At 43.1% G+C, this 24,594-nt stretch overlaps 1 protein-coding gene across 1 annotated transcript in view; it reads right to left on the reverse strand.

Moving 5' to 3' along the window:
- Positions 1-24,594, reverse strand: part of LOC124616017 (protein CREBRF homolog) — a 110,083-nt gene that overhangs the window by 25,470 nt on the left and 60,019 nt on the right. The window contains exons 5-6 of the mRNA XM_047144237.1: positions 16,916-17,092; positions 4,348-4,421 (exon numbers count right to left, since the gene is read on the reverse strand). Coding sequence (XP_047000193.1) covers positions 4,348-4,421; positions 16,916-17,092 — 251 coding nt within the window. The remainder of the gene's footprint in view (positions 1-4,347; positions 4,422-16,915; positions 17,093-24,594) is intronic.

The following is a 24,594-nucleotide window of genomic DNA, read 5'->3' on the forward strand; positions in this document are numbered from 1 at the left end:
GTAACAAGCTATCTGTTTGTATAAATGGCCCTGTCAAGCTGTTGCCAAGTGACAGTTGAACCACATAGTTGCTGAACATGCCACCCAACATGATGTGCTTCACTTTAATGGCTTCTGCCATCTGGATTCTTCCCAACATCAGCTTTTCTTAATTGCATGAGTGGTAACTGCCTCTACAACGTATATTTCATCCCCATATATCTCCCCCCCCCCCCCCTCAGCCTCAACCTTTGCTAGTCCCTGTCCTTCACCTGCCTATCCCCTTCCCTGCTCTCACTCCAGTATTAAACATACCTCCTATCCCCTTCAACACACCTACATAGTCATCGTCATTTCCTCTTCTCTAACACTCCCATACCCCAGCACAGCCACCCAGTGCTGTACTTAGCACTCCTATGCTGTTCCCACAACAGCCATACATCCATACACTCTCCCACAGAATGCACTAGCACCTTCCCCCATACATACCCTGCTACCCCCCCCCCCCCCAAATGCCTCTTCCTTACCCCCTTTACCCAAGCCCAGCTAGAGTCCTGTTCACACCAGGGGCAACTGCAGTCTGGACTTAGCACCCCGAGACAGTGATAATGTATGTATGAGTTGATTTTGTTGTCTGAACATGTGTGGGTTTTCCATACCTGAACAAGGACTTTCTCTGAAAGCTGAAATACACTGACGGAAAAAAATCGCAACACCAAGTAGAAGTTGTGTGACATACACAAAAGACAGTATGTGTGTTTCTACATGTGAAAGATGATATGTATTCAAATTTCACTTCAGTCACATAAGAGTGGCACTAGCAGTGCCACAATGAGGATGCAAATCAGGTTTACTCTAAATACACACTGTAACGGTCACAAGCGTTCGTTGCCTTTGAGACTGGACTTGGTGAGTTGATGTCAGCCAAGAATCCCTTTAAGGTGACAAAGAAGCTATTATCAACAACACTCCACCAAGTTTGGAAATGGTTGCGTGACAGGACTACGAGAAACTGGAAGTTCCTTCTGCGATATCGCAGAAGGACTTGGCAGGAATGTAACCGCTGTACGAGACTGCTGGCAGCAATATTCAAGAGAATGTATGGTTGCAAGAAGACTGGGCTCCAAATGGCCATGTGACACTAATAGAGGGAAGACCACTGTGTTTGGTGTAAGGCTTTGGTGCATTGTATTACATCTGCATCAGAAATATGAACACCAGTTAGCACCATAGTGACACAACAAACTGTTACGAATCCATTACTTCAAGGACAGGTCTGAGTCAGGCACCCTGTAGCATGCATTCCATTGACTCCTAACCACCACTGTTTGCAACTTCAGTGGTGTCAAGCGAGAGTTCATTGGAGGGCAGGGTGAGGGTCTGTTGTGTTTTCTGATGAAAGCTAGTTCTGCCTCGATGCTAGTGCTGGCCATGCGTTGGTTAGGACGCGGCCAGCTGAAGGCTTGCAATCAACCTGTCTGCATTCTAGGCACATTGGACCTGGAGTATTCACTATGCCAGAGACAAAGGCATGTTGAATACTTATGTTATGCAAATATTTTATTCTTAGGACTCCTGTTATAATTTTATGTAGACAAAAGCCTTTACCAGTGGACAAATACATTAGTGCATTTATTCTGACATACGCTGAATGTAATCTGGCCGCTGTCTTCAGCCAAGGCATGTGGATGTTTGTGGTTTTTCATATGAATATATGTCTTGTATATGTCAAGAGCCACTTGGCTTCAGCTAATGTAGTTTACCGCAATGTGATGTAACAAAGACCACTCCGCCTGAAGAAGATATTTTTTAAGTATAAAAACCTAGATCAAGGGCTAAATAAACCTTTGCTTTGCAACTGGTTGGCTGTTTTTATCAACCTTTTCAAATTCAGATTATGTCCTCTTGACATGGTATAAGAGATGTGGTTATAAAACTTCATCAATTATAACCACAAAAATATAATGTTACATAATTTCTTATTTCTTTGCAGTTACATGTCTGCAAGTCCTGGTACACATTTAAATCCTCATGCCTCAGAATGATAGCATGTCGTAAAGGAGCCAAAACAAAATGATACACTCATTGATAAAGCGAAATACTGTGTAGTAATTTGTTTTCAGCCAAGTGGAAATGTTACACATGTATCAGGCCAATCGAGATGACTTCTTTTGCAACCTGGATGGATGTGAAAGAGTTGCAACATGTTTATTGTTGGGGCAGAAAACAAATTATACACGAATTGGACAAAAACATGGAAACAGCATGAAAAATGCATGTTTGAACATAAGGGCAGGTGCTAACCAAGCCTTCACATTGCACTGTTGCATTTGACCAAGAAACACACTTGTGAAATGTCATCAATATGTTGAATGTGTCAGATGTGGTCGGAACAGTGTTCTGTGTAGTTGTGAAGGTGTTATGTTGAAGCTAAGTGAATCTGAACCTGAGAAAATTGTTGATGCTCACAGGTGGGTGCTTTTGTAACCAAGGTAGCCAAAGTCTTTGGCGTTTCAAGGGGCACCAAGTCAAAAATTTATACCACACACAGGGAACATGGAAAAACCCAACTCCCTACATCATTGCGTGGACACAAATGTGTGTTGAGTGATTGACATAAGACGGTCACTGAAGACACCTGTGACAAGAAATACAAGCATCATAGCTGCAAAAGTCACTGCAGAACTGAATGTCACACTCTCGAACCATCAGCTCCAAAACAATATGAAGGGAGCTCCATAATGCCCTTAACAGGAAAACGGTATACTGAAGCCACAAAACCTGGACTATGGAGCAATGGAAGAAAGTTATTTGGTCCAATGAATCTTGCTGCAAAGATTCCAACTTCTGACCAAGCTTATGTCCCAAGGGTTCAGTGATGTTTAGGGAAGCCACTTCATGGTGTTCCACTGGCCCCATGGGTACTCAGCAAGGTGCATGACTGTCAAGGATTATGTGACCATTTTGGCTGGTGATGTCCATCCCATACGACAATGTTTCTTCCCCAAAGGTGATGCAGTGTCCCAAGATGGCTGGCCCTTGTTCACAGAGTTTGCACCTTCCACGACAGGTTTTTTGAGCAAGAGGATGAACTGTCTCATCTCCCCTCGCTACCACAATCATCACATCTCAATATTATTGAGCCTTTGTGGACCACTTTGTAGAGAAGGGTGTGTGATTGTTATCCAACTCTATCATTGTTACCTGAACTTGCCAATATTTTGCAGGAAGAATGGTACAAGATTTCCTGGGAAACCAAACAGGATCTGTATTTATCCATTCTGAAATGACTGAAGGCTGTTTTGAAAGCCAATGGTTTTCCTACACCATATTAGGCATCGTAATGTGTTGTGTTTTTAGTGTTTCCATATTTCTGTCAATGCCCTGTAAAGTTTTATAAGACTACACCTCATACAGTCTCCATAAATAAACATTTAATGAAAAACTGATTAAAGAAAAATAAACGTAAAAGAAGCTAAGGACCAGAGAGAGAGAGAGAGAGAGAGAGAGAGAGAGAGAGAGAGAGAGAGAGAGAGAGATGCTAAATGAAACGCATATGACATCACAAGAGTAGGGCATGAATCCTTAAAGACTAAAGAGGCAGAATTTTTATGCACAGTACAGGCTTTTTCTTTGTCCATTTCTTGTACAACCTAAATACCTTTAGATGTTCGGTCTCTCTTGTGGGAGAACAGTAATAGGAAAAATATCAGGTCCTCACATAACCTTTGCAATTTATCACAAAACCAAAACAAACAATAAAATAAAGATTAAGAAAGAGACAAAGGTACAAAATCCACTACTATAATATGAGTGAGTGCAGCAAGATTATGGTAATTCCCAATGTTAGCAGACAATACCGCATTCTCCTCTTTCTGTGTGATGTCAGTGCCCCACTTGCAATGTGGTAGGTGGCTGATTCATGTGCAAGCACATGACTTGCACCCTCACAACTAGCAGATTTTGACCAGTTTGTGTAACACAGGCTTTACCAAGTAGCAGATTTTGACCAGACAGTCTGTTTGTGTACGACATGCTTTACTAAAGGAAGACCCTGCATTTGATATTGCTTTTCTGCTTATCATTTCAGCTATTCCTTGGATACAGCCAAAAAATAAAATACATCATTTTTAACAACTCTGCAACAAAAGTATCATGGATACTTGACATAAAAAGTGTGGATAAAAAAATATCAATCTGCAACCTGCCATAAACAAAAATTAGTCATTTTTTTACAGCTTATGAAGGTTTAACATACTAAAGCTCATGCCAAAAACAAAACCTGAATTAATTAAGAAATAATTACTGTAAACTTAGTTTTACTTGAGCAATTCCTGAAGAATGTATGTAAAGGTATTTTTCACTTACTGTGCTCATTTTCCAGTCCAAATAATTTCAACTTGTTAGCCTCATGTTGAGCTTTCTTCTTAAGTCGGCAAGCTCTGTAAGGAATAAAAATATACTCGTGGATTGTTTTATCACAACCTGGCAGAAATGCATTACAATTTTTTAAAACATACTAATTAACTGGTACGAAGCAATACAATAAATGCCAATAAATAACTCTGTGTGTGTGTGTGTGTGTGTGTGTGTGTGTGTGTGTGTGTGTGTGTGTGTAGAGAGTGAGTGAGAGAGAGAGAGAGAGAGAGAGAGAGAGAGAGAGAGAGAGAGAGGGGGGGGGGGGTGAGAGGGGTTGAGTGAGTGAGTGAGAGAGAGAGAGAGAGAGAGAGAGAGAGAGAGAGAGAGAGAGATCATGCACATTGCGGTGCATTGCGGTGAGGAATAGAACCGAAGATAAGAATTTATTGGCACAGTTTAATATGCTGAATACAGGGGGTGCCGCTGAAAGTTACCCAGTGCATTTTCTCTAGTGTTTCTGAAAATATTTACAGTTTTAATGAATTGTTCCACGCTGTGTTTTTTACTAGTAAATATTTTCAGTCTTTTTATAGCTGTGAACAGTGGAGTTAGCACTGTGTGCTGCAACACAGTACAGCAGTCACATCTATTTAATCAAGCTTATGGTTTTGCTGCCAAGGCCAATAAATGTTCTTAACCGAATATCAACAAACAATAATATGAGATTGCCCCATAGTTTTGGCGCACAAAGTTACACTTAAAATAATATTTTGTTAGTAAGAAGAACCAAAAGGACATTTTCCAACAACATTGGATGTTTAATGTAATATCACATGAACAGTCTGGGTTGACTGTACCCACAGATTCTAAAAACCAAATTTAAAGTATTTTTTAAACCACTGGCTATGCTACGCCACCACAATATCCTTTCTTCATGAAGTGACAGTACAGAGCTTCATGAATTGCGCCAGGATTGCTTAGTCAGTAAAAGCATTGCCCACCAACAGGAAAGTTCCATATTCAACCCCTATTCAGGCATACACACATAAACTGCTAAGAAGTTTTGAGATGTTTGCTTCCCCCTCCCACCCTTCCTCTCTCTTCCCGTATCCACCCACAAACAAGCTACAAAGGAGTGTATTTGTTGTTCTCCAAAGAAGCTTAGACAACACCTGAAATATGCCCCTGGCAACAGGTACACATTAGCCCATATGGGATACAGACATTGTTGGAAATGCGAGGGGGGAGTGTGCTTGTGTGGGGTACAGGCATCACACTCCAAATGTTAAAGAAATTTTCTCATTTTTCAGATAGATTTCTCATGTCTTTTTTACTATATTCCAAACAGTTCTTATCTTGTTGCTCAAGGAGCTGATTTTTTTACTTGAAAATACATAAATTTCAATGCTCTTATGACTTCACCATAACCTCACTTCACATTCCCAGAATTAATGTTTTCCTGCTGTTTATGACATTTTTATCAGTTCGTTCAACTTCTCTATATCAAGAACATTAATTTCCACTCATCTCTGCATCATCAAAATACCAAACTTCCTGCCATTTATGCTTAATGAAACAATGTTAAAGAAAACAAACAAAAAGTGTAAATTCAATACAATGACAATGGCAAGGTGTTGGCTTTCAAGTAGTGTTTACAAACATTATGTAATAAACTTTTTTGAGCTCTGGTCCCCTGGTTTTGAATTGGTAGAAATTTGGAACAATCTGCCACTGTTGCTTGGCCTCCTTAATATCGTCATCTAATAACAACTGTACTGTGTGTAGTGTTGTTCTTGGTCACGTTATTAAACAAAGTGTTGAACTGAACTAAACTTCAGTATTAGTTCCAACAGACGAATAAATGACACAGGTTAAGGTATCGTTTCTTCTGAATAATATATGAACAATCTTCAAATCATCAGAGTTGTCAGTAGGAGTACTGCACAGCTGCTTTATTCATCACTAAATAAAAAGGCACCAGCTGATAAAATAATGACTTTATCTGATGCATTTTGGATAAAACAGATCCTCAGATTGTCCTCAAACCAGAAATACATAGCAAATAACAGAAAATGTAATTATACAAAGAATATATAAAAGTATGAAACTACAAGTAACATCAAAATTAAACAGCTGAAATACACACCAAGAACATCTTGGTGAACAGATATATAAAGACAGTATGTAACAAACAAAGCTGTCATGGCATGCTAACTGACTAGCTACAATTCGATAACTTGGAAGACAATCTAAGCCACCAGAAGGTGGTGGTGAATACATTGAACAGGAGTTAATCCATTAATCTGCCATGACAACTTAGTTTGTTACATACTGTCTTTCTATATCTCATTGCCAAAATGTTCATGGTGTGTATTTCAGCTGCTTAATTTTGATGATACTTGAAGTTTAATTTTGATGATACTTGAAGTTTCATATTCTTGTATATTTTTATGTATTTCTGGTCTGCAGATAATCTGAGGATGTGTTCTACCCGAAAAGTGTCAAACAGTCATTAGTTTACCAGCTAGTGGCTTCTTATTTAGTGGCCAATAGAACAATTGTGCAATACTTCTACCAATTTGCAATATTGTTGCATTCTTCCTGTCTGACTTCATGTCACAATTACATGTCAGATATTTGGTGCCTCTTGTGAAAAAAATATGAACTACATACGAACTGAACACAAATTATTTCATACAAAAAATTCATTAACTTCAATTTGCAGAGTGACATTATCAAGTGGTGTATAGTACACTTTCTTTTTTTTCCCCTTCAGAATGTGTAGTGATTTCCGAAATAGCTGTTAGATTGGGAACTAATAGCAAAGCCTAAACAATTTAAATACTATCATTATTGTCGTACACTTCTGGTGCTTCTTTTGGAATACATCCCTATTTCCAAGGTGTTGGCTGGATGAGACCTGCACAGCTAAAACTAAAACTGCACATCTATTTTATGTTGTGTCACTTCATCTAGACTTACATCTACATATATACTCCACAATCCTCTATTATGTTCGTGGCGGAGGGTGCCCTGTTCCTCTAGTGTAATTTCCCTTCCTGTTCCACTCACAAACAGAGCAAGGGAAAAATGACCTTCTATATGCATCCATATGAGCCCTGTTTTCTCTTAACTTTGTGGTCCTTACACGAGACATATACTGGCAACAGCAGAATCGTTTTTCAATCAGCTTCAGATGCCGGTTCTCTAAATTTTCTAAATAGCGTTCCTCAGAAAGAATGTCGCCTTCCCTCCACAGATTACCACATTTGAGTTCCCAAAGCATCTTGCATGCTGTTCTAACCTACTGGTAACATATCTAGCACCCCACCTCTGATTTATTCCAATGTCTTCCTTTAATCCAACGTGGTGTGGATCCCTTCTTATGTGAACTCCTTTACAGACAAGTTGCCAGTTTCTTGTGTGCTGTGGAGGGCATTGTGGTTGCATCTGCCTCTACCACTGTCTTTTGGCTTTCCAGCTGCAGGAACCAACTTCCGCGTTCCAGGAGGAGTTCAGCATTATACCCTTGAACTATTGCCTTCCTAAAATTCTCCCAATAAACAGGATTTGGCCCTTTGCCTTCCCTACCACATTTTACAAGCCCATTCTATTACATGTTGCTCTGCAACATTACACCTAAATATGTAATCATGTGACTGTCAAGCAGCACACTATTAATACAGTATCCCTACATTACCTGTGTGGTTTTCCTACTCATCTGCATTAACTTAGATTTTTCTACATTTAGAGCTACTAGCTGCTATTCATCACACCAATCAGCAATTTTGTTCAAGTTATCTTGTATACTTCTACAGTCACTCAATGAGGACCTCTTCCTATACGTCACAGCAAACAGCCACATACTGCTGTTCATTCGGTCTGCCAGATCATTTATGTATCTAGAAAGAAACAGCGATTTTACTATCCTGATGGTGCCCTTGTCTCTGATAAACACTTACTGCCAAGGACAACATACTGGGTTCTGTTACGTAAGATGTCTTCAAGCCATTCACATTTCTGTTATTTAAGAAGTCTTTCAGCCACTCATATATCAGTGAACTTATTCTGTATTCTCGTATCTTTGTTAACATCCTGCAAAGGGACACTGTGTCAAATCCTTTTCAGAAATGTAGGAATATGGAATCTGCCTGTTGCCCTTCATCCATAGTTCGTGTGATATCGTGTGAGATAAGGGCAAGCTGAGTATCACACTAGCCATGCTTTCTGAAACAGCGTTGATTAGTGGGCAGAAGCTTTTCTGTCTCAGGGAAATGTATTATATTTGAAATGAAAATATGTCCAAGAATTCTGCTGCAAACCGATGTTAAGGATATTGATCTGTAATTTTGTGGGTCCATTCTTTTCTTCTTCTTTCATTGGCACTACATCCCAGGAAGGGACTTGGCCTCCTCAATAATTTTCCGCAATTCCTCTCTGGACTTGCTTTAGATTTCCAGTTACAACAATTGACATGAGCAGCGTCTTCTCCAATCTCATCAATCCTTCTCAACCTTGGTCATCCTCTAGTTCTTCTTCGTCAAGGTTCACTGCACCAGGCTTTCCTTGCAGAATCTGTCTCATCAAGTCATATTACATGTCCAGTCCATCTCAATCTACACAACTTTATGAACTTTACATCACTCTCCTTATAGCTGTCATAAGGCTTGTCATTCCTTTGCCTCCTCCAACTTCCACTTTCATACACAGATTCAAAGATTCTCCTCAATATACTTATTTCGTGTGGTCTCAGTCTCCTTTCATCCATCTTTGTAATCATCCATGTTTCTGAACCATACATAAGTACGGGCCGTACCAGTGTTTTATAGAGCTGGCACTTAGTCTCTTGTGATAGAAGGTTGGATTTAAAATGTTGCAGCATTCCAACATCGATTAGAAGCACTTATGCGGGCCATAACTTCATTTGAAGTGCTGCCATTTGCTTCTATCTTTGCCACCAAATAAGTGAAACAGTCCACTTGCTCAAAAGTCATTCCATCGAGGATTACTGTGGGACTTAAATGTTGATTTGTACCATTATACATATACTTGGTCTTTCCTTCATTAATTTTCAGGTCCATCTTCTCTGCCCTCAGCTTTAGACCTGGGAAGTCACTTTGCAGATCTCTAAATGTTCTACTCATTAGGTCTAAATCATCTGCATATCCCAACAGTTGTATGGACTTACAGTAGATATTACCTCTTGTCTACATACCCAATTCCCGAACCACTTTCTCGAGTGCCAGCCTGAAGAGTAGGCAGGAAAGCCCATTATTTATTGTTTCATATGCAGATTTGAAATCAATGAAAAGATAGTGCACACCGACATTAAATTCACTGGTCTTTTCTTCTAATTGGCGGAGACTAAATATCTGGTTCACAGTTGACTTTCCTGGTCTGAATCCACAATGATAACTTCCAATAACGTTTTCTGCTATGGGTGAATCTATTAAACAAGATATTTGACAATCCTTTATATGCAATATTTAGGAGTGTTATGCCTCTGTAGTTGCTGCATTTAAATATATCATCTTTCTTGTCTATCAAACACACTATACCTACATTCCATTCTTCTGGCAACTCTTCCTTTTCCCAGATACAGCACAAGATCTTGTATATCCTGTGATTTAACCCAACTCCTCCAGCTTTCAATAATTCCAATGTTATATTATCAGTTCCATGTGCTCTATTGTTCTTCAGTTGGGCTATTGCTTTGTCTACTTCTCCTTGAAAGAGAGGGGGGGAGGGGGTTGGAGGGACTATCGTCTCATCATCTTCTTCTGGGTGGGTTAGGATCTCTTCAATAGGGGGCTCTGGAGCATCCAACAGTTCACTAAAGTATTCTAGCCATATTCCAATATCTCTTGGTGATCAGTTAGTAATTCCTCATTTTTACCTTTACATATATTAATACGCATGTTCTTTCATTATTAATTTTCTGATAGAGTTTTCTGATTTCTTTTTTTTTTCCCCCCCAATTGTCTCCAATTCTTCAATCTGTTTTCTTTCCCATTCCCTTTTCCTCTTCTCATGCAGTTTCTTCTCTTCTTCCCTTTTATCTTGATAATTTCTTTCCACTTAACACGTATATGATTTCTCAAGCATTTTCTATAAGCAAAGTTTTTCTTGTGACTTACAATCCTCCTCAAACCAGGAATTCCTTGGTTGTTTTCCTTCTTTCCCTAACACCTCTTCTGCTGCCTTAATGACTGTGTCCCTGCAAGCACTACGTTCCTGATCCAGAGTATCACTCACACTCTCATAACCTACTCTGAGTACGTTTTAGCAATCTCTTAAATTTTTTAGCTTTAATACCATATACTTTCTTTGAGGTGCTCCTTTCACTTTCCTTACATTAGACATTTGAGCTCTCAGTTTCGCAATTACAAGGTGGTAGTCTGAATTCACATTAATTCCTCTGCAGGTACGAACATCTAGTAAGTTTTAGAAATGTCTGCCATCAATAATTATATCACTGTTTTGGTTGAAGGTAGGCCGATCAGGGCTACACCATGTTGCCTTAAGGATCCTTTTGTGTGGGAACATAGTGCTACCTACAGCCATGTTATGTGATAGTGCAAACTGAACAACTCTGTGTCCATTATCACTTGTTCATTTGTGTATTCATGGAAACTATGCTTTCCTATTGCTGGACGATCATGATCTTCTTTTCCAATCTTTGCAATGAGGTCTCCAATAATTATATCTATACCATGCCTATGGCATCCATCATAGGCTCCCTTGAGGTTCTCATAGAAGTGTCTTTATCCTGGTCACCTGCTACTTCTGTAGGTACATGTACATTGATCAATGAATAGTTTGCAAATCAGGTCTTCAAACTCATTTGTGAGATTCTAGATGTTATTTCAGTAAGTCCACACACTATATGTTTAAATTTTTGTCTTACTCTGAACCCTGTACCAAATTCATGGTTGCTTTCCTCTAGTGCAACTATACCAGCCTTGTTTTTATTGAACTGTTCTTAGCAATGACCTCAAGGCCCCTGTCCTGTGTAATCATCTTATATTCCAGCTTCCAATAAACAACATCATTTTTCCTTTTTTGTTTGCCTTTGCCTTTCCCATTAACAGTGCTGTGTCATCGTCCATGCACCAGTGTGGCTTACAGGAAGGAGTTGTTAGCTGCTTGCCCAACCCCCAACTTGGAGACCAGGATTTGTGTTGTGTTTACTCCTTTAGGGAAGCTGGCTTCACTACACCTCTAGAGCCCTCCATGCCCTATATTGTGGGACCTCATTTTTGTCTGGCTCCTGTGTCATGGCCACTCTGGCTTGGGTGACCCTGCCAATAGCTACACTACCACCGGTACAGCTCTTGACTTCGACGGAACATGCAAGCCCTCCTGCGCCAACAAAGCGGCATCACCCGGGATGCAGTCCATTCTTCTACCCTTCTTACATACAAGAATCACCTGCACTTTATTTCCAGTGGTTTGGGATTTTGAGCTGGGCAAGAGATTCATGATGAATGCCTGCTAAGTAAGGGACCTATCCACAGAGTACTCTTTGTAAAACAGCTGTGATTCCACCCTGACCTGGTGACTTATTTACTTTTAACGCTGTCAGTTGTTTCTCTACGCCAGGTAGACCTATCACTATGTCCTCGGTATGGGAGTCTGTGTGATTGTCACACAATGGTAAGTTTTGTACTGTTCTCCTGTGTGAATGATTTCTTAAATACCCAATTTAAAACTTCAGCTTTCCTTTTGCTATCTTCTGCTGACACACCAGACTGGTCAACGAGTAACTATACATAACTTTGTGACTTTACATGGGACCAGAATTTTCAGGGATCCTTGGTAAGATCTTTTATTAATGATTGACAGTGGTTGTAGTTGCACACTTAATGCATCGCTCTTTTTACAAATCTCAACAAGTTTAGCCTGGCATCATTTGTGGATTCTCTTTTGAATTGAGAGAGTAACAGCCTTTGCTTCCTTAGCATTTACTGAATTTCATTGTTAAACTGCAGTGGGTCTTTTCCTTTCTTAATCCACTTACTCAGCATACACATTTCCAGTGCACAATTTACAATCTGTTAAATTCTGCCCACAATTCTCTAAGTCCACCGCATTGAAACTAAATGATGTCAATTCATTGTTTAAGTGGGATGCTAACAACTACTGATCTACATATACATCTACATCTACATACATACTCCGCAATCCACCATACGGTGCATGGCAGAGGGTACCTCGTACCACAACTAGCATCTTCTCTCCCTGTTCCACTCCCAAACAGAACGTGGGAAAAATGACTGCCTATATGCCTCTGTACGAGCCCTAATCTCACTTATCTTATCTTTGTGGTCTTTCCGCAAAATGTAAGTTGGCGGCAGTAAAATTGTACTGCAGTCAACCTCAAAAGCTGGTTCTCTAAATTTCCTCAGTAGCGATTCACGAAAAGAACGCCTCCTTTCCTCTAGAGACTCCCACCCGAGTTCCTGAAGCATTTCCGTAACACTCACGCGATGATCAAACCTACCAGTAACAAATCTAGCAGCTTGCCTCTGAATTGCTTCTACTCCCTGCCTCAATCTGTCCTGATATGGATCCCAAACGCTCGAGCAGTACTCAAGAATAGATCGCATCAGCGTTCTATAAGTGATCTCCTTTACAATGAACCACATCTTCCCAAAATTCTACCAATGAACCGAAGACGACCATCCGCCTTCCCCACAACTGCCATTACATGCTTGTCCCACTTCATATCGCTCTGCAGTGTTACGCCCAAATATTTAATTGACGTGATTGTGTCAAGCGCTACATTACTAATGGAGTATTCAAACATTAAAGGATCATTTTTCCTATTCATCTGCATTAATTTACATTATCTATATTTAGAGTTAGCTGCCATTCTTTACACCAATCACAAATCCTGTCCAAGTCATCCTGTATCCTCGTACAGTCACTCAACGACGTCACCTTCCCGTACACCACAGCAAACAGTTTTAATGAACCAACTTGCATTATGAGGAAGTTACATATGAACACACAAATATCATGTTCACTGATAGAATACAAAAAATACTGCAAGACAGAATGGCTGCTGGTACTGAGATGACAAAAACTGAGAGTGATGAATCATAGGTATGAAAGACTGAATATTGTGGCAACTGACTGCAGACTACTTCATGTACTCACTTTGACAACATATTGCTACTAAGCCCATTTATGTGACATGTAGGTATCCACTTCATGCTCTGCTGCAAATGATCTTGGCCTTTAGATTGATTTTTTACACACCAAGTACCATAGGTTTACCCTACACCTAAATTTGCACTGGCATTGGTTGGAGACTGAAGACTTACATTCCTCTGAGTATTTATTTAACTGCAGGTGCATAATGATAGTGACACTGCTCCATATCAGGCAAGTCTGTGGCCTCTTGTTACCTATCTGATTACTCCAATACACTCATTAAACATCCAAAAATAAACAGGAGTCTTTCCACCAATCATGCTCTAAGTGACAGCCTATGCTGACAAATTTCACTCTGCCACGTGCTAGATACAAGCACAAGGGACGAAAAATTAGATACCCACAGGAGACATCACACTGATGTCACATAAAATTTACTTTAGTCTTAACAATGTCGTAAATTCGGTGAGGACATAAGTGGACAAGCTTCTTCAGGTACGCCATACCCAGCTGAAGTCACTCACTGATGATCAGATCCTGTAAAGCTAACAAACTGCGGGGATCTTGGGCACCACGTTTCAGTCACTGTTAGAAATAGTCCCAGGCACTTCGTATTATGACCGAAGGAGTTAATGGGTCATCTCAAAGCGGACAGGATGTCTGAGAGTTCATCAAACCAGGAATGTATGTGTGCAGCCTGTGAACATGGCTGTTGTCATCTTGGGGCACTGGAGTGTCCGCAGAAAACTCATTATGAAGATATAAGAGAAGGGTATTACTTGGAACTTCCTGGCAGATTAAAACTGTGTGCCAGGATCTGCCAACTGAGCAATCCAAGCAAGACTCAAGACCCATCCTCAAAGCTTTACGTCCACAGTAAATCGACTCCTACCTTCCAAAGGAGTGCTAACCCTGCAAGTCGGAAGCTAGGAGACTAAGTACTGGCAGAATTAAAGCTATGAGGACGGGTCATGAGTCGTACTTGGGTAGCTCAGTTGGCAGAGAACTTGTCCACGAAAGACAAAGATCCTGAGTTCGACTTTCAGTCTGGCACACAGTTTTAATCTGCCAGGAAGTTTCATATCACTCCACTGCAGAGTGGAAATTTCATTAAGGTAATACCTGGTCACCAAGAGTATTTCAATAAACATTCTGGTCCACGTTTATTATAATGTGCCAAGTCACAGTAAGGAAGACAGGTCAAAAACATCAGAGACCTATATCTAGCCTGAACTAAACAATCCTCACACTGCGGATTAAACAACTCATTGGGCTGTCGGTGCACTTGATGATGTGCATTTGAAAAAAGAAGCAAGATCAAAACTCACCCCACACTACAAACCTCTAGTCAGCTGCTCTCCAGTTTGCAGGTTGCTTGTCTCACTGCTGTGCTGCTAAGAACACTAACCTTTTGTGAAGTATTTGACTCCAAATTTACACTGCATACAATGTTCACTCAGAAACTGTTTGGGATGTGCCTTAACCACTGTCAGCTACAAATACTGTCAATTTTAAAACCTATTATCTCTGGTCTCTGTTGATTAGGATCTTCTCTGACCATTGTTCGTACACCCTGTTACAAGGATGCAACTGGTAGACCATTCCTTGCAGACATGTTGGACAATCCACATTAACACTCTGAGCCATCGGGCAACTTCAAAAATTATAGCTATATTTGGCCTGCTTATATAAGGCCCATCTTACAGCTCAATTCCATTTGATCTACTGACATGTACACACCACTTCACTGCCTTGACTTACGTTCACAATAGAGGGCTACGTGGCTGCCTGTTACCAGTCCTCACCATCTACAGCACTCCAAAGTGACCAGTGCATTCATTTAATGGGACAACATAGCCCTGGTGACCTAAGTCAGGCACAGAACCATCAGTAAAAATATGGTAACTCACTTCTTCAAGTTTACGCATTCTTAAATTTGTACATTATTGTCAGTACTGTGATACTTTCATAAAAAGTGAAACTGTCCTTACTAAAAAACCTGATTTTTCTTTTAATACACCACGCATTTTCAACCCTGGGGGTTCATTTTCCAGTACTTGAACAGTCTACATCATTTTCTTAAGAAGGTTTATAATGTTGCTGTCAAAGAGTACATAGGTGTAATTACGAGGTGACACACTGTAACTACAATTTAAAAAAAAAAAAATTGTAAAATAGTGAGAGTGTATCACGTTGTAATACATATCTACATACTCTTAACGCGACCAGCAGCCACCTGTTTTCAAAAATGAAACAGACTGTTCAAGCACTGGAAGATGAGCCACAGGGCTGGTAGACCATCACTTTTTCTATTAAAGGTGGCTTTTTTGTGATTTTTAAGTATACTATGTAGTAGGTATTAAAATCCATGGACAAGAAATAAAAACTTTGAGGTTCGCCGATGACGTTGTAATTCTGTCAGAGACAGCAAAGGACATGGAAGAGCAGCTGAACGGAATTGACAATGTCTTGAAAAGGAGATATAAGATGAACATCAACAAAAGCAAAATGAGGATAATGGAATGTGGTTGAATTAAATCGGGTGATGCTGCCGGAATTAGATTAGGAAATGAGACACTTAAAGTAGTAAAGGAGTTTTGCTATTTGGGGAGCAAAATAACTGATGATGGTCGAAGTAGAGAGGATATAAAATATAGACTGGCAATGGCAAGGAAAGCGTTTCTGAAGAAGAGAAATTTGTTAACATCGAGTATGGATTTAAGTGTCAGGAAGTCGTTTCTGAAAGTATTTGTATGGAGTGTACCCATATATGGAAGTGAAACATGGATGATAAATAGTTTGGACAAGAAGAGAATAGAAGCTTTCGAATTGTGGTGTTACAGAAGAATGCTGAAGATTAGATGGGTAGATCACATAACTAATGAGGAGGTACTGAATAGAAATGAAGAGAAGAGAAATTTGAGGGCACAACTTGACTAGAAGAAGGGATCAGTTGGTAGGGCATATTCTGAGGCATCAAGGGATCACAAATTTAGAACTGGAGGGCAGCGTGGAGGGTAAAAATCGTAGAGGGAGACCAAGGGATGAGTACACTAAACAGATTCAGAAGGATGTAGGTTGCAGTAGGTACTGGGAGATGAAGAGGCTTGCACAGTATAGAGTAGCATGGAGAGCTGCATCAAACCAGTCTCTGGACTGAAAACCACAACAACACAACAAGTATACTATTACAAGTAACATAATTGGCAAGGCCCAGCTTTTTACATTTCTCAATAAAATAAAATAAAATATATGCCACTAAGTGAATTGAATAAAGGATCATAGCACTATTCTTACATAATATTCTTTCTGTGTCCCAATGCTTAGAAAAAGAAATGTCTATTTAAAACGTGATATTAACAATAAGCACTAAAAATATAGCTACATCTTGGATAAATCCTTCTGAAAGACCACGTACCTGGAAGCTAGCTTATTTTTTTCCTTGCGTGTTTTGGGCCTCACATTGAAGGGCAGTTCACTGACTGGAGTCATATCATTAATAATCCGGTTCAGTTTGTCCAATTCTTTTCCAATATTATATAGTTTACGTGGATTTGGAGTCAGATCATTTCCATCGCCCTTTCTTGCTTTCCCACTGTGAATAAGATTTTATTTTTAGATTATAAAACTCACAGAGAAATATGAAACAATTAGAATCCTTACACGCACCACCACTTTTACATCAACTCAGTGACATAGTTTTGAGTCTACAGCTCTAGTCTTACACCACATGTTTCACTTTAAAATTGACATACATGATTAAGAATCATTAGTAGTCTCTATTACATTACCTATGGAGTACTCAAAATGAACAAAATTCAAATTATCCCAATAAATCATTATGGTCATCTAACCTTCTACTGAAAAATGATAGAAATGGATAACTGTTCAAGGCAGAAACTAAACTCGCCGAAGATACGTATTCTAAACATTATAAAAAATTACAAGCAAACAATAATTCTCAAAACTAACAAGAAGAACAGAAGAGAGATTAAAAATCAATGTGCCATCATCAATGAAGGTATCAGAGACTGAGCACAAGCTTGACAGGATAAAGATTAGGTAAGAAATATGCAATGTCCTTTTCAAAATAAGCATTCCAATTTCTGCCTTAAGCTGGTTGGTTGGTTTGTAGGATGCAAGGGACCAGACTGTGACGGTCATCAGTCCCTTTTTCCAAATACTAAAAATACCCACAGAGACTAAAAAACGTTCAACAAAATAGGAGACAGACGACACAGAACAAAAGAAACGTAGACAAGGACCAGACAAAAAGAAATAAAATCACACAAAGTGTGACGGTGGTTGGCAGACCATAGGAACAAAAAAAAAGGAAAAGCCAACCACCGAGAACACATTAAAAACTGAGTTTAAAACCGTAGGCCAAAGGCCAGTATCAACACAAAACAATAAAATAAAACACAAACACTCACATTAAATGATAAAAACCCCCTGCCTGAATAAAATGCAAAACTAAGCCAGCCATAGCAGGGTCATCTGTTAAAAGGGCAGGGAGCGTGTCAGGCAGTGCGAACGTCTGCCTGAGCACAGCTAAAAGCGGACACTCCAATAAAATGTGGACCACAGATAAAACAGAGCCGCAGCGACATAGAGGTGGGTCCTCACAGCGCAATAAGTGGCCGTGCGTCAGCCGAGTGTGCCCAATGCGCAGCCGGCAGAGGACAACAGACTCCTGGCGGGAGACCCGCATGGACGACCGCCACACAGTCGTCGTCACCTTGATTGGACAGAGTTTGTTTGGCGTGGGCAGATTGCGCCATTCAGTGTCCCAAAGCTATAGAACTTCGCGGCGTAAGACTGCCCGCAAATCAGTCGCCGGGAGGCCAATCTCCAGAGATGGTTTACTGGTGGGCTCTTTCGCCAGGCGGTCAACATTTTCATTGCCAGGTATCCCAACTTGGCCAGGGGTCCACACAAAGACCACAGACCGGCCGCAACGGGCAAGAGTATGGAAGGACTCCTGGATAGACATCACCAGACCAGAACGAGGGAAACACGGGTCGAGAGCTCATAAATCGCTACAGATCACGAAGGACTCACCTGAGCAGGAGCGGATATACTCTAGGGTACGAAAGATGGCGACCAGCTCAACAGTGTAAACGCTGCAGCCAGCCGGCAATGAACGTTGTTCGGAATGGTCCCCTAGAGTTAGCGCATAACCGACACGACCAGCAACCATCGAACCGACAGTGTAAACAACGCCAGAGCCCTGATACGTGGCCAGGATGGAATAAAAGCGGCGGCGGAAGGCCTCTGGAGGGACTGAGTCCTTCGGGCAAGGGCGAGGAACACACCATGGGGGTGTACGCAAAGTGGCCCGGAAAGGAAGTGGGACAGTGAAAACCCTAAGCCCGGAGAGAAGCTCTTTGATGCGGACCGCGATCGTACAACCTGACTAGGGCCGACGGTCTGGCAGATGGACAACTGTTTGCGGGAACAGGAGACGATAGTTTGGATGCCCGGGCAAGCTAAAAACATGGACAGCATAAGTGGCCAGTAAATTTTGGCACCTTAACCGCAATGGAGGGACACCTGCCTCCGCAAGGATGCTGTCCACTGGGCTGGTCCGGAAGGCACCAGTGGCAAGTTGTATTCCGTTGTGTAGGATGGGGTCCATCACCCGCAGCGCAGATGGGGATGCTGAGCCATAAGCCAGGCTCCCATAATCCAGACGAGACTGGATTAACGCCTGGTAGAGCCGTAGGAGAGTAGATCGGTCGGCGCCCCACCTGGTGTGACTCAGGCATCGCAGAGCTTTTAGATGCCGCCAACACATCTGTTTAAGCTGCCGAATATGAGGCAGCCAAGTCAACCGGTCATCAAAAACTACACCCAAAAACCTATGCGTCTCAACCACAGCAAGAAGTTCGCCATCAAGATAAAGCCGCAGCTCCGGGTGGACAGTGCGTCGCCGGCAGAAATGCATAACGCAGGTCTTGGCTGCCGAAAACTGAAACCCATGAGCGACAGCCCAAGACTGTGCCTTACGGATAGCGCACTGTAGCTGACGTTCAGCAGCTGCAATGCCAATAGAGCTGTAGTAAAGGCAGAAGTCGTCAGCTTACAGGGAAGCGGAGACAGAATTTCCCACCGCTGCAGCGAGCCCATTTATGGCAATTAAAAACAGGCAGACACTGAGGACAGATTCCTGTGGTACCGCGTTCTCCTGGACTCGGGAGGAACTATGGGAGGCCGCGACTTGCACACGGAAGGTACGATACGACAGAAAATTGCGGATAAAGATCGGCAAAGGGCCCCAAAGACCCCATCCATGAAGCGTAGAAAGGATGTGATGACACCATGTTGTATCGTACGCCTTCCGCATGTTGAAAAAGACAACGACCAAGTGGTGACGGCGGGCAAAGGCAGTACGGATGGCCGACTCCAGGCTCACCAGATTGTCGGTGGCGGAGCGGCCTTTAACAAACCCACCCTGAGACGGAGCCAGAAGGCCCCGAGATTCCAGTACCCAGTTCAACCGCCGGCTCACCATCCGTTCAAGCAACTTGCAAAGAACGTTGGTGAGGCTAATGGGACGGTAGCTGTCCACCTCCAAAGGGCTCTTGCCTGGTTTCAGAATGGGGATAACAATACTTTCCCGCCATTGCGACAGAAACTCACCCTCGACCCAAATACGGTTGTAAAGGTCGAGGAGCCGCCGCTGGCAGTCCACTGAAAGGTGTTTCAGCATCTGACAGTGGATGCCATCTGGCCCAGGAGCGGTATCAGGACAAGCGGCGAGGGCACTGTGAAATTCCCACTCACTGAATGGAACATTGTAGGATTCCGGATGGTGGGTTCGAAAAGGAAGGCTTCGATGTTCCATCCGCTCTTTAATGGAGCGGAAGGCCAGTGGGTAATTGGAAGAAGCGGAACTCAGAGCAAAATGCTCTGCCAAGCTGTTGGCAATTTCTTCGGAGTCTGTACAAAGTGCTCCATTCAGTGAGAGCGCAGGGACGCTGACAGGGGTCCGATGGCCATAGAGGCGTCGGATTTTGGCCCACACCTGCGATGGAGAGACATGGAGGCCAATGGTGGGCACATACTGCTCCCAGCACTCCTGCTTGCTTTGGCAGATAAGGCGGCGGGCCCACGCACGCAGCTGTTTGAAGGTGATGAGGTGTTCAATGCAGGGACGTCGCTTGTGACGCTGTAGCGCCCGCTGGAGATCTTTAATTGCCTCAGCAATCTCAGGCGACCACCAAGGCAGAGTCCTCCTCCGAGGGGACACAGAAGAATGGGGAATTGAAGATTCTGCGGCAGTAACAATGACGGTGGTGACCGATTGAACCACTGCATCAATGTCATCATTAGAGAGAGGCTCAATAGCAGCAGTGGAGGAAAACAAGTCCCAGTCAGCCTTATTCATAGCCCATCTGCTAGGGCGCCAAGAAGAGTGACGTTGTGGCAGTGACAGAAAGATCGGAAAGTGGTCACTACCACATAGGTCATCATGCACTCTCCATTGGACAGACGGTAAAAGGCTAGGGCTGCAGATCGAAAGGTCAATGGCGGAGTATGTGCCATGCGCGTGTGTGAAGTGTGTCAAGGCACCGTCATTTAAAATGGAAAGATCGAGCTGCGCCAATAAATGCTCAATGGTGGCGCCTCGACCTGTTGCCACTGACCCACCCCACAGAGGGTTATGGGTGTTGAAGTCGCCCAGTAACAAGAAAGGTGGCGGCAATTGGGCTATCAGCGCAGCCAGGACATGCTGCGAGACATCACCATCCGGTGGAAGGTAAAGACTGCAGACAGTAACAGCCTGTGGCGTCCACACCCGAACAGCGACAGCCTCTAAAGGTGTTTGGAGAGGGACAGACTCGCTGTGCAGAGTGTGAAGGACGTAGAGGCAGACACCACTAGACACCCTTTCATAAGCTGTCCGGTTCTTATAATAACCCCGATAGCCACGGAGGGCAGGGGTTCACATTGCTGGAAACCAAGTTTCCTGAAGAGCAATGCAGAAGAAAAGGTGAAGGCTGATAAGTTGTCGGAGCTCAGCTAGATGGTGGAAGAAGCCGCTGCAGTTCCACTGGAGGATAATACAAGTGACATCTATGGCGTCTGAGGGACCGGCGAGATCAAGGTCCTCAGCGGACGCCAGAATCTCGACCTCATCCTCAGACGCAGAGCACAAAGGGTGCGGTGGGGTCGGTGCCACCACAAGTTCTTTGGCCTTAGAGGTCTTGCGCTTGGACTTCTCTCGCTGAACCTTGGGTTTCACCGGCTGGGAAGGCCTCACCGAATCAGTCTCCGGGACGGAGGAGGATCGCGAAGCCCTACGACCAGCCACTGGTGGGGACTCCTGCCACTGTCGGGCGTCATCCTTCCCGCCAGTGGAAGCCTGGGAAGGGAGGGTCCCAAGGGAACCCTTACGGGCGAGAGCAGCCGAAGAAGAGAGACGCTTCTCCGGCTGAGAAGGGGGGACGGACGTCCCCGATGGGTGGGAGGATGTTGCTCCTGAGGTAGGTGGTGCAGGAGCAACTGGTTGGGTAGAGCCCCCCACGGGCAAGTGGGCAGGAGTAGTTGTACTGCTCATCGATCTGGCTGGAAGTCTCGAAACTGATGGGGCTAGCACAGTTGTTGTAGCAGCTGCGTAAGAAGACGTCATTCGCACAGGATGTAGTCTGTCATATTTCCTTTTGGCCTCAGTATAGGTCAGCCGGTCCAGGGTCTTATATTCCATGATTTTGCGCTCTTTCTGAAAGACTTTGCAATCTGGCGAGCAAGATGAATGATGCTCTCTGCAGTTGACACAGATGGGAGGCGAGGCACATGGAGTATTGGGATGTGATGGGCATCCGCCATCTCGACATGTGAGGCTGGAAGTGCAGCGGGAAGACATATGGTCGAACTTCCAGCACTTAAAGCACTGCATCGGGAGAGGGATATAGGGCTTGATGTCACAACGGTATACCATCACCTTGACCTTCTCCGGTAACGTATCACCCTCGAAGGCCAAGATGAAGGCACCGGTAGCAACCTGATTGTCCCTCGGACCCCGATGAATGCGCCGGACGAAATGAACACCTCTACGCTCTAAGTTGGCGCGCAGCTCGTCATCAGACTGCAAAAGTAGGTCCCTATGGAAAATAACATCCTGGACCATATTTAAACTCTTATGTGGTGTAATGGTAACGTTAACATCCCCCAACTTGTCACAAGCAAGTAACCTGCGTGACTGGGCGGAGGATGCCATTTGTATCAGTACTGACCCAGAGAGCATTTTGGACAAGCCCTCCACCTCCCCAAACTTGTCCTCTAAATGCTCGACGAAGAACTGAGGCTTTGTGGATAGAAAAGACTCCCCATCAGCTCTCATGCAAACTAAGAATCGGGGCGAATAACTGTTACCTCCATCCTGAGACTTACACTCCTCTCACGGCGTGGCCAAAGAGGGGAACGTTTTCGGATCGTACTTCTGAGCATTAAATTGAGCCCGAGAACGCTTAGAGACTGCTGGCGGCTGGCCGCCAGCGAGAGATGATGTACCACGCTTCATTGCGGGTCATCCGCCCTGATGCCACCTACTCCGACCAAGGGCCCTCCCCACAGGCGCCACCCAGCCGCAGCAATAGCCACCTGGCAGGATGGCCATTGCCAGGAGTCCTGATGCCCCAGGGAGACGGGCATCTACTCCTTGGCATATGTGGGGAGTTAACGGCGCAGGCATTAGTAGAGCGATCCCTGTGTTGTCAGGGGGCTACAACCAACACGGTACATGGCGGCCGCACCACAACGGACTGGCTACCGTGCTGGATGTTAGGTGACATGTGGTCCATAGTCACCGTCAGTGCAGAAAGTGCCACTGCACAGCGCAAGGTGGAAAGCGCACGCAGGAACATACGGAGAGGGGGCAGGACTGCAATGCAATGACAAAGAAGCTGGCGAAAGGTCTGATCGCTATATGGACAAAATGCACCAAGTAAGGCGCCATTCCCCAATCGGCTCGCTCTTCGGAAAAATTTTTAGAGATGGAGGTCAAACCCAACAGGGGACCATCACATACGGCCGAAAAGTTTGAGGCTTCTTTTAGTCGCCTCTTACAACAGGCAGGAATACCGCGGGACTATTCTAACCTCCGAACCCGCAGGGGGAGCCTTAAACTGCATAAGGAAACCACTGAAAACCTAAATTTGGATGTCCAACCTCACAAATGCAAGACAAACATCTTAACCATTGTAACAGTTTCTGGAATACTATTCTCTTTCACTTAAACATATAGTGACAATTTGCTGTTGATTTATAAGTGAATGAAAGCAGAGAGAACACATCTTCATTTATAGGGGATGACAGATGTATATGGAGAGGGAGGGAAACTAAAAACAATGAACAGTTTAAAATATGAACAGAGTGGAGGAGACAGTGAATTACTGAAACAAAGAAGAGATGGAGAGATGGGTGAAAAGAACAGGGAACATGAAGATGGTGGAAGAAAAGTGTGACAGATACGAGAGGTGGAAATAGTTGGTAACATGAAGAAAGAGGAAGAGAAGGCCGAGAGATAAGAGGGAGGAAAGGAGAGACATAGGAAGGTGTAGGGAGAGAGGGAGGGGGGGCAGAGAGGGGGGGCAGCAAGGGAGGGAGGGAGGGAGGGAGGGAGAGGACAGAGAGAGAGAGAGAGAGAGAGAGAGAGAGATGGGACAAAAGAGTATAACATATTATTTCGGAAACACAAAGAGTAATTTTCAGGCATGTTCTATTTCCTTCATAATGAACAGCAGATGCAGCTACTTAAACTCCACTGCTAACAGTTCTATGGCTTTTCACTGCCTTTACTGCCACCTACAACAATTACAGCACTGTTTCAGTTCTGAGGAACTAGCTTTCTCCACTGACATTTCATGAATAATTTAGTATGATTTGTTCTCCTGCAGCTTTAATATTTTATTACTGAGAGCCATTATTTGTAATTGAATAATTGTAATTCTGACTCTCCTCAAACAACATAACAATTAACTACATTTTCAAACAATTGTACAATTTGTCTTTGTTTTGAGTTACTGCACGAACTGCCATCTTAACTGATGAAATGTAACGTCTACCTGCAAATTTCCAAGTTTCTCTTTTGTT

Source organism: Schistocerca americana, chromosome 1, assembly GCF_021461395.2.
Source record: "Schistocerca americana isolate TAMUIC-IGC-003095 chromosome 1, iqSchAmer2.1, whole genome shotgun sequence".
In the NCBI taxonomy this organism is placed as follows: domain Eukaryota; kingdom Metazoa; phylum Arthropoda; class Insecta; order Orthoptera; family Acrididae; genus Schistocerca; species Schistocerca americana.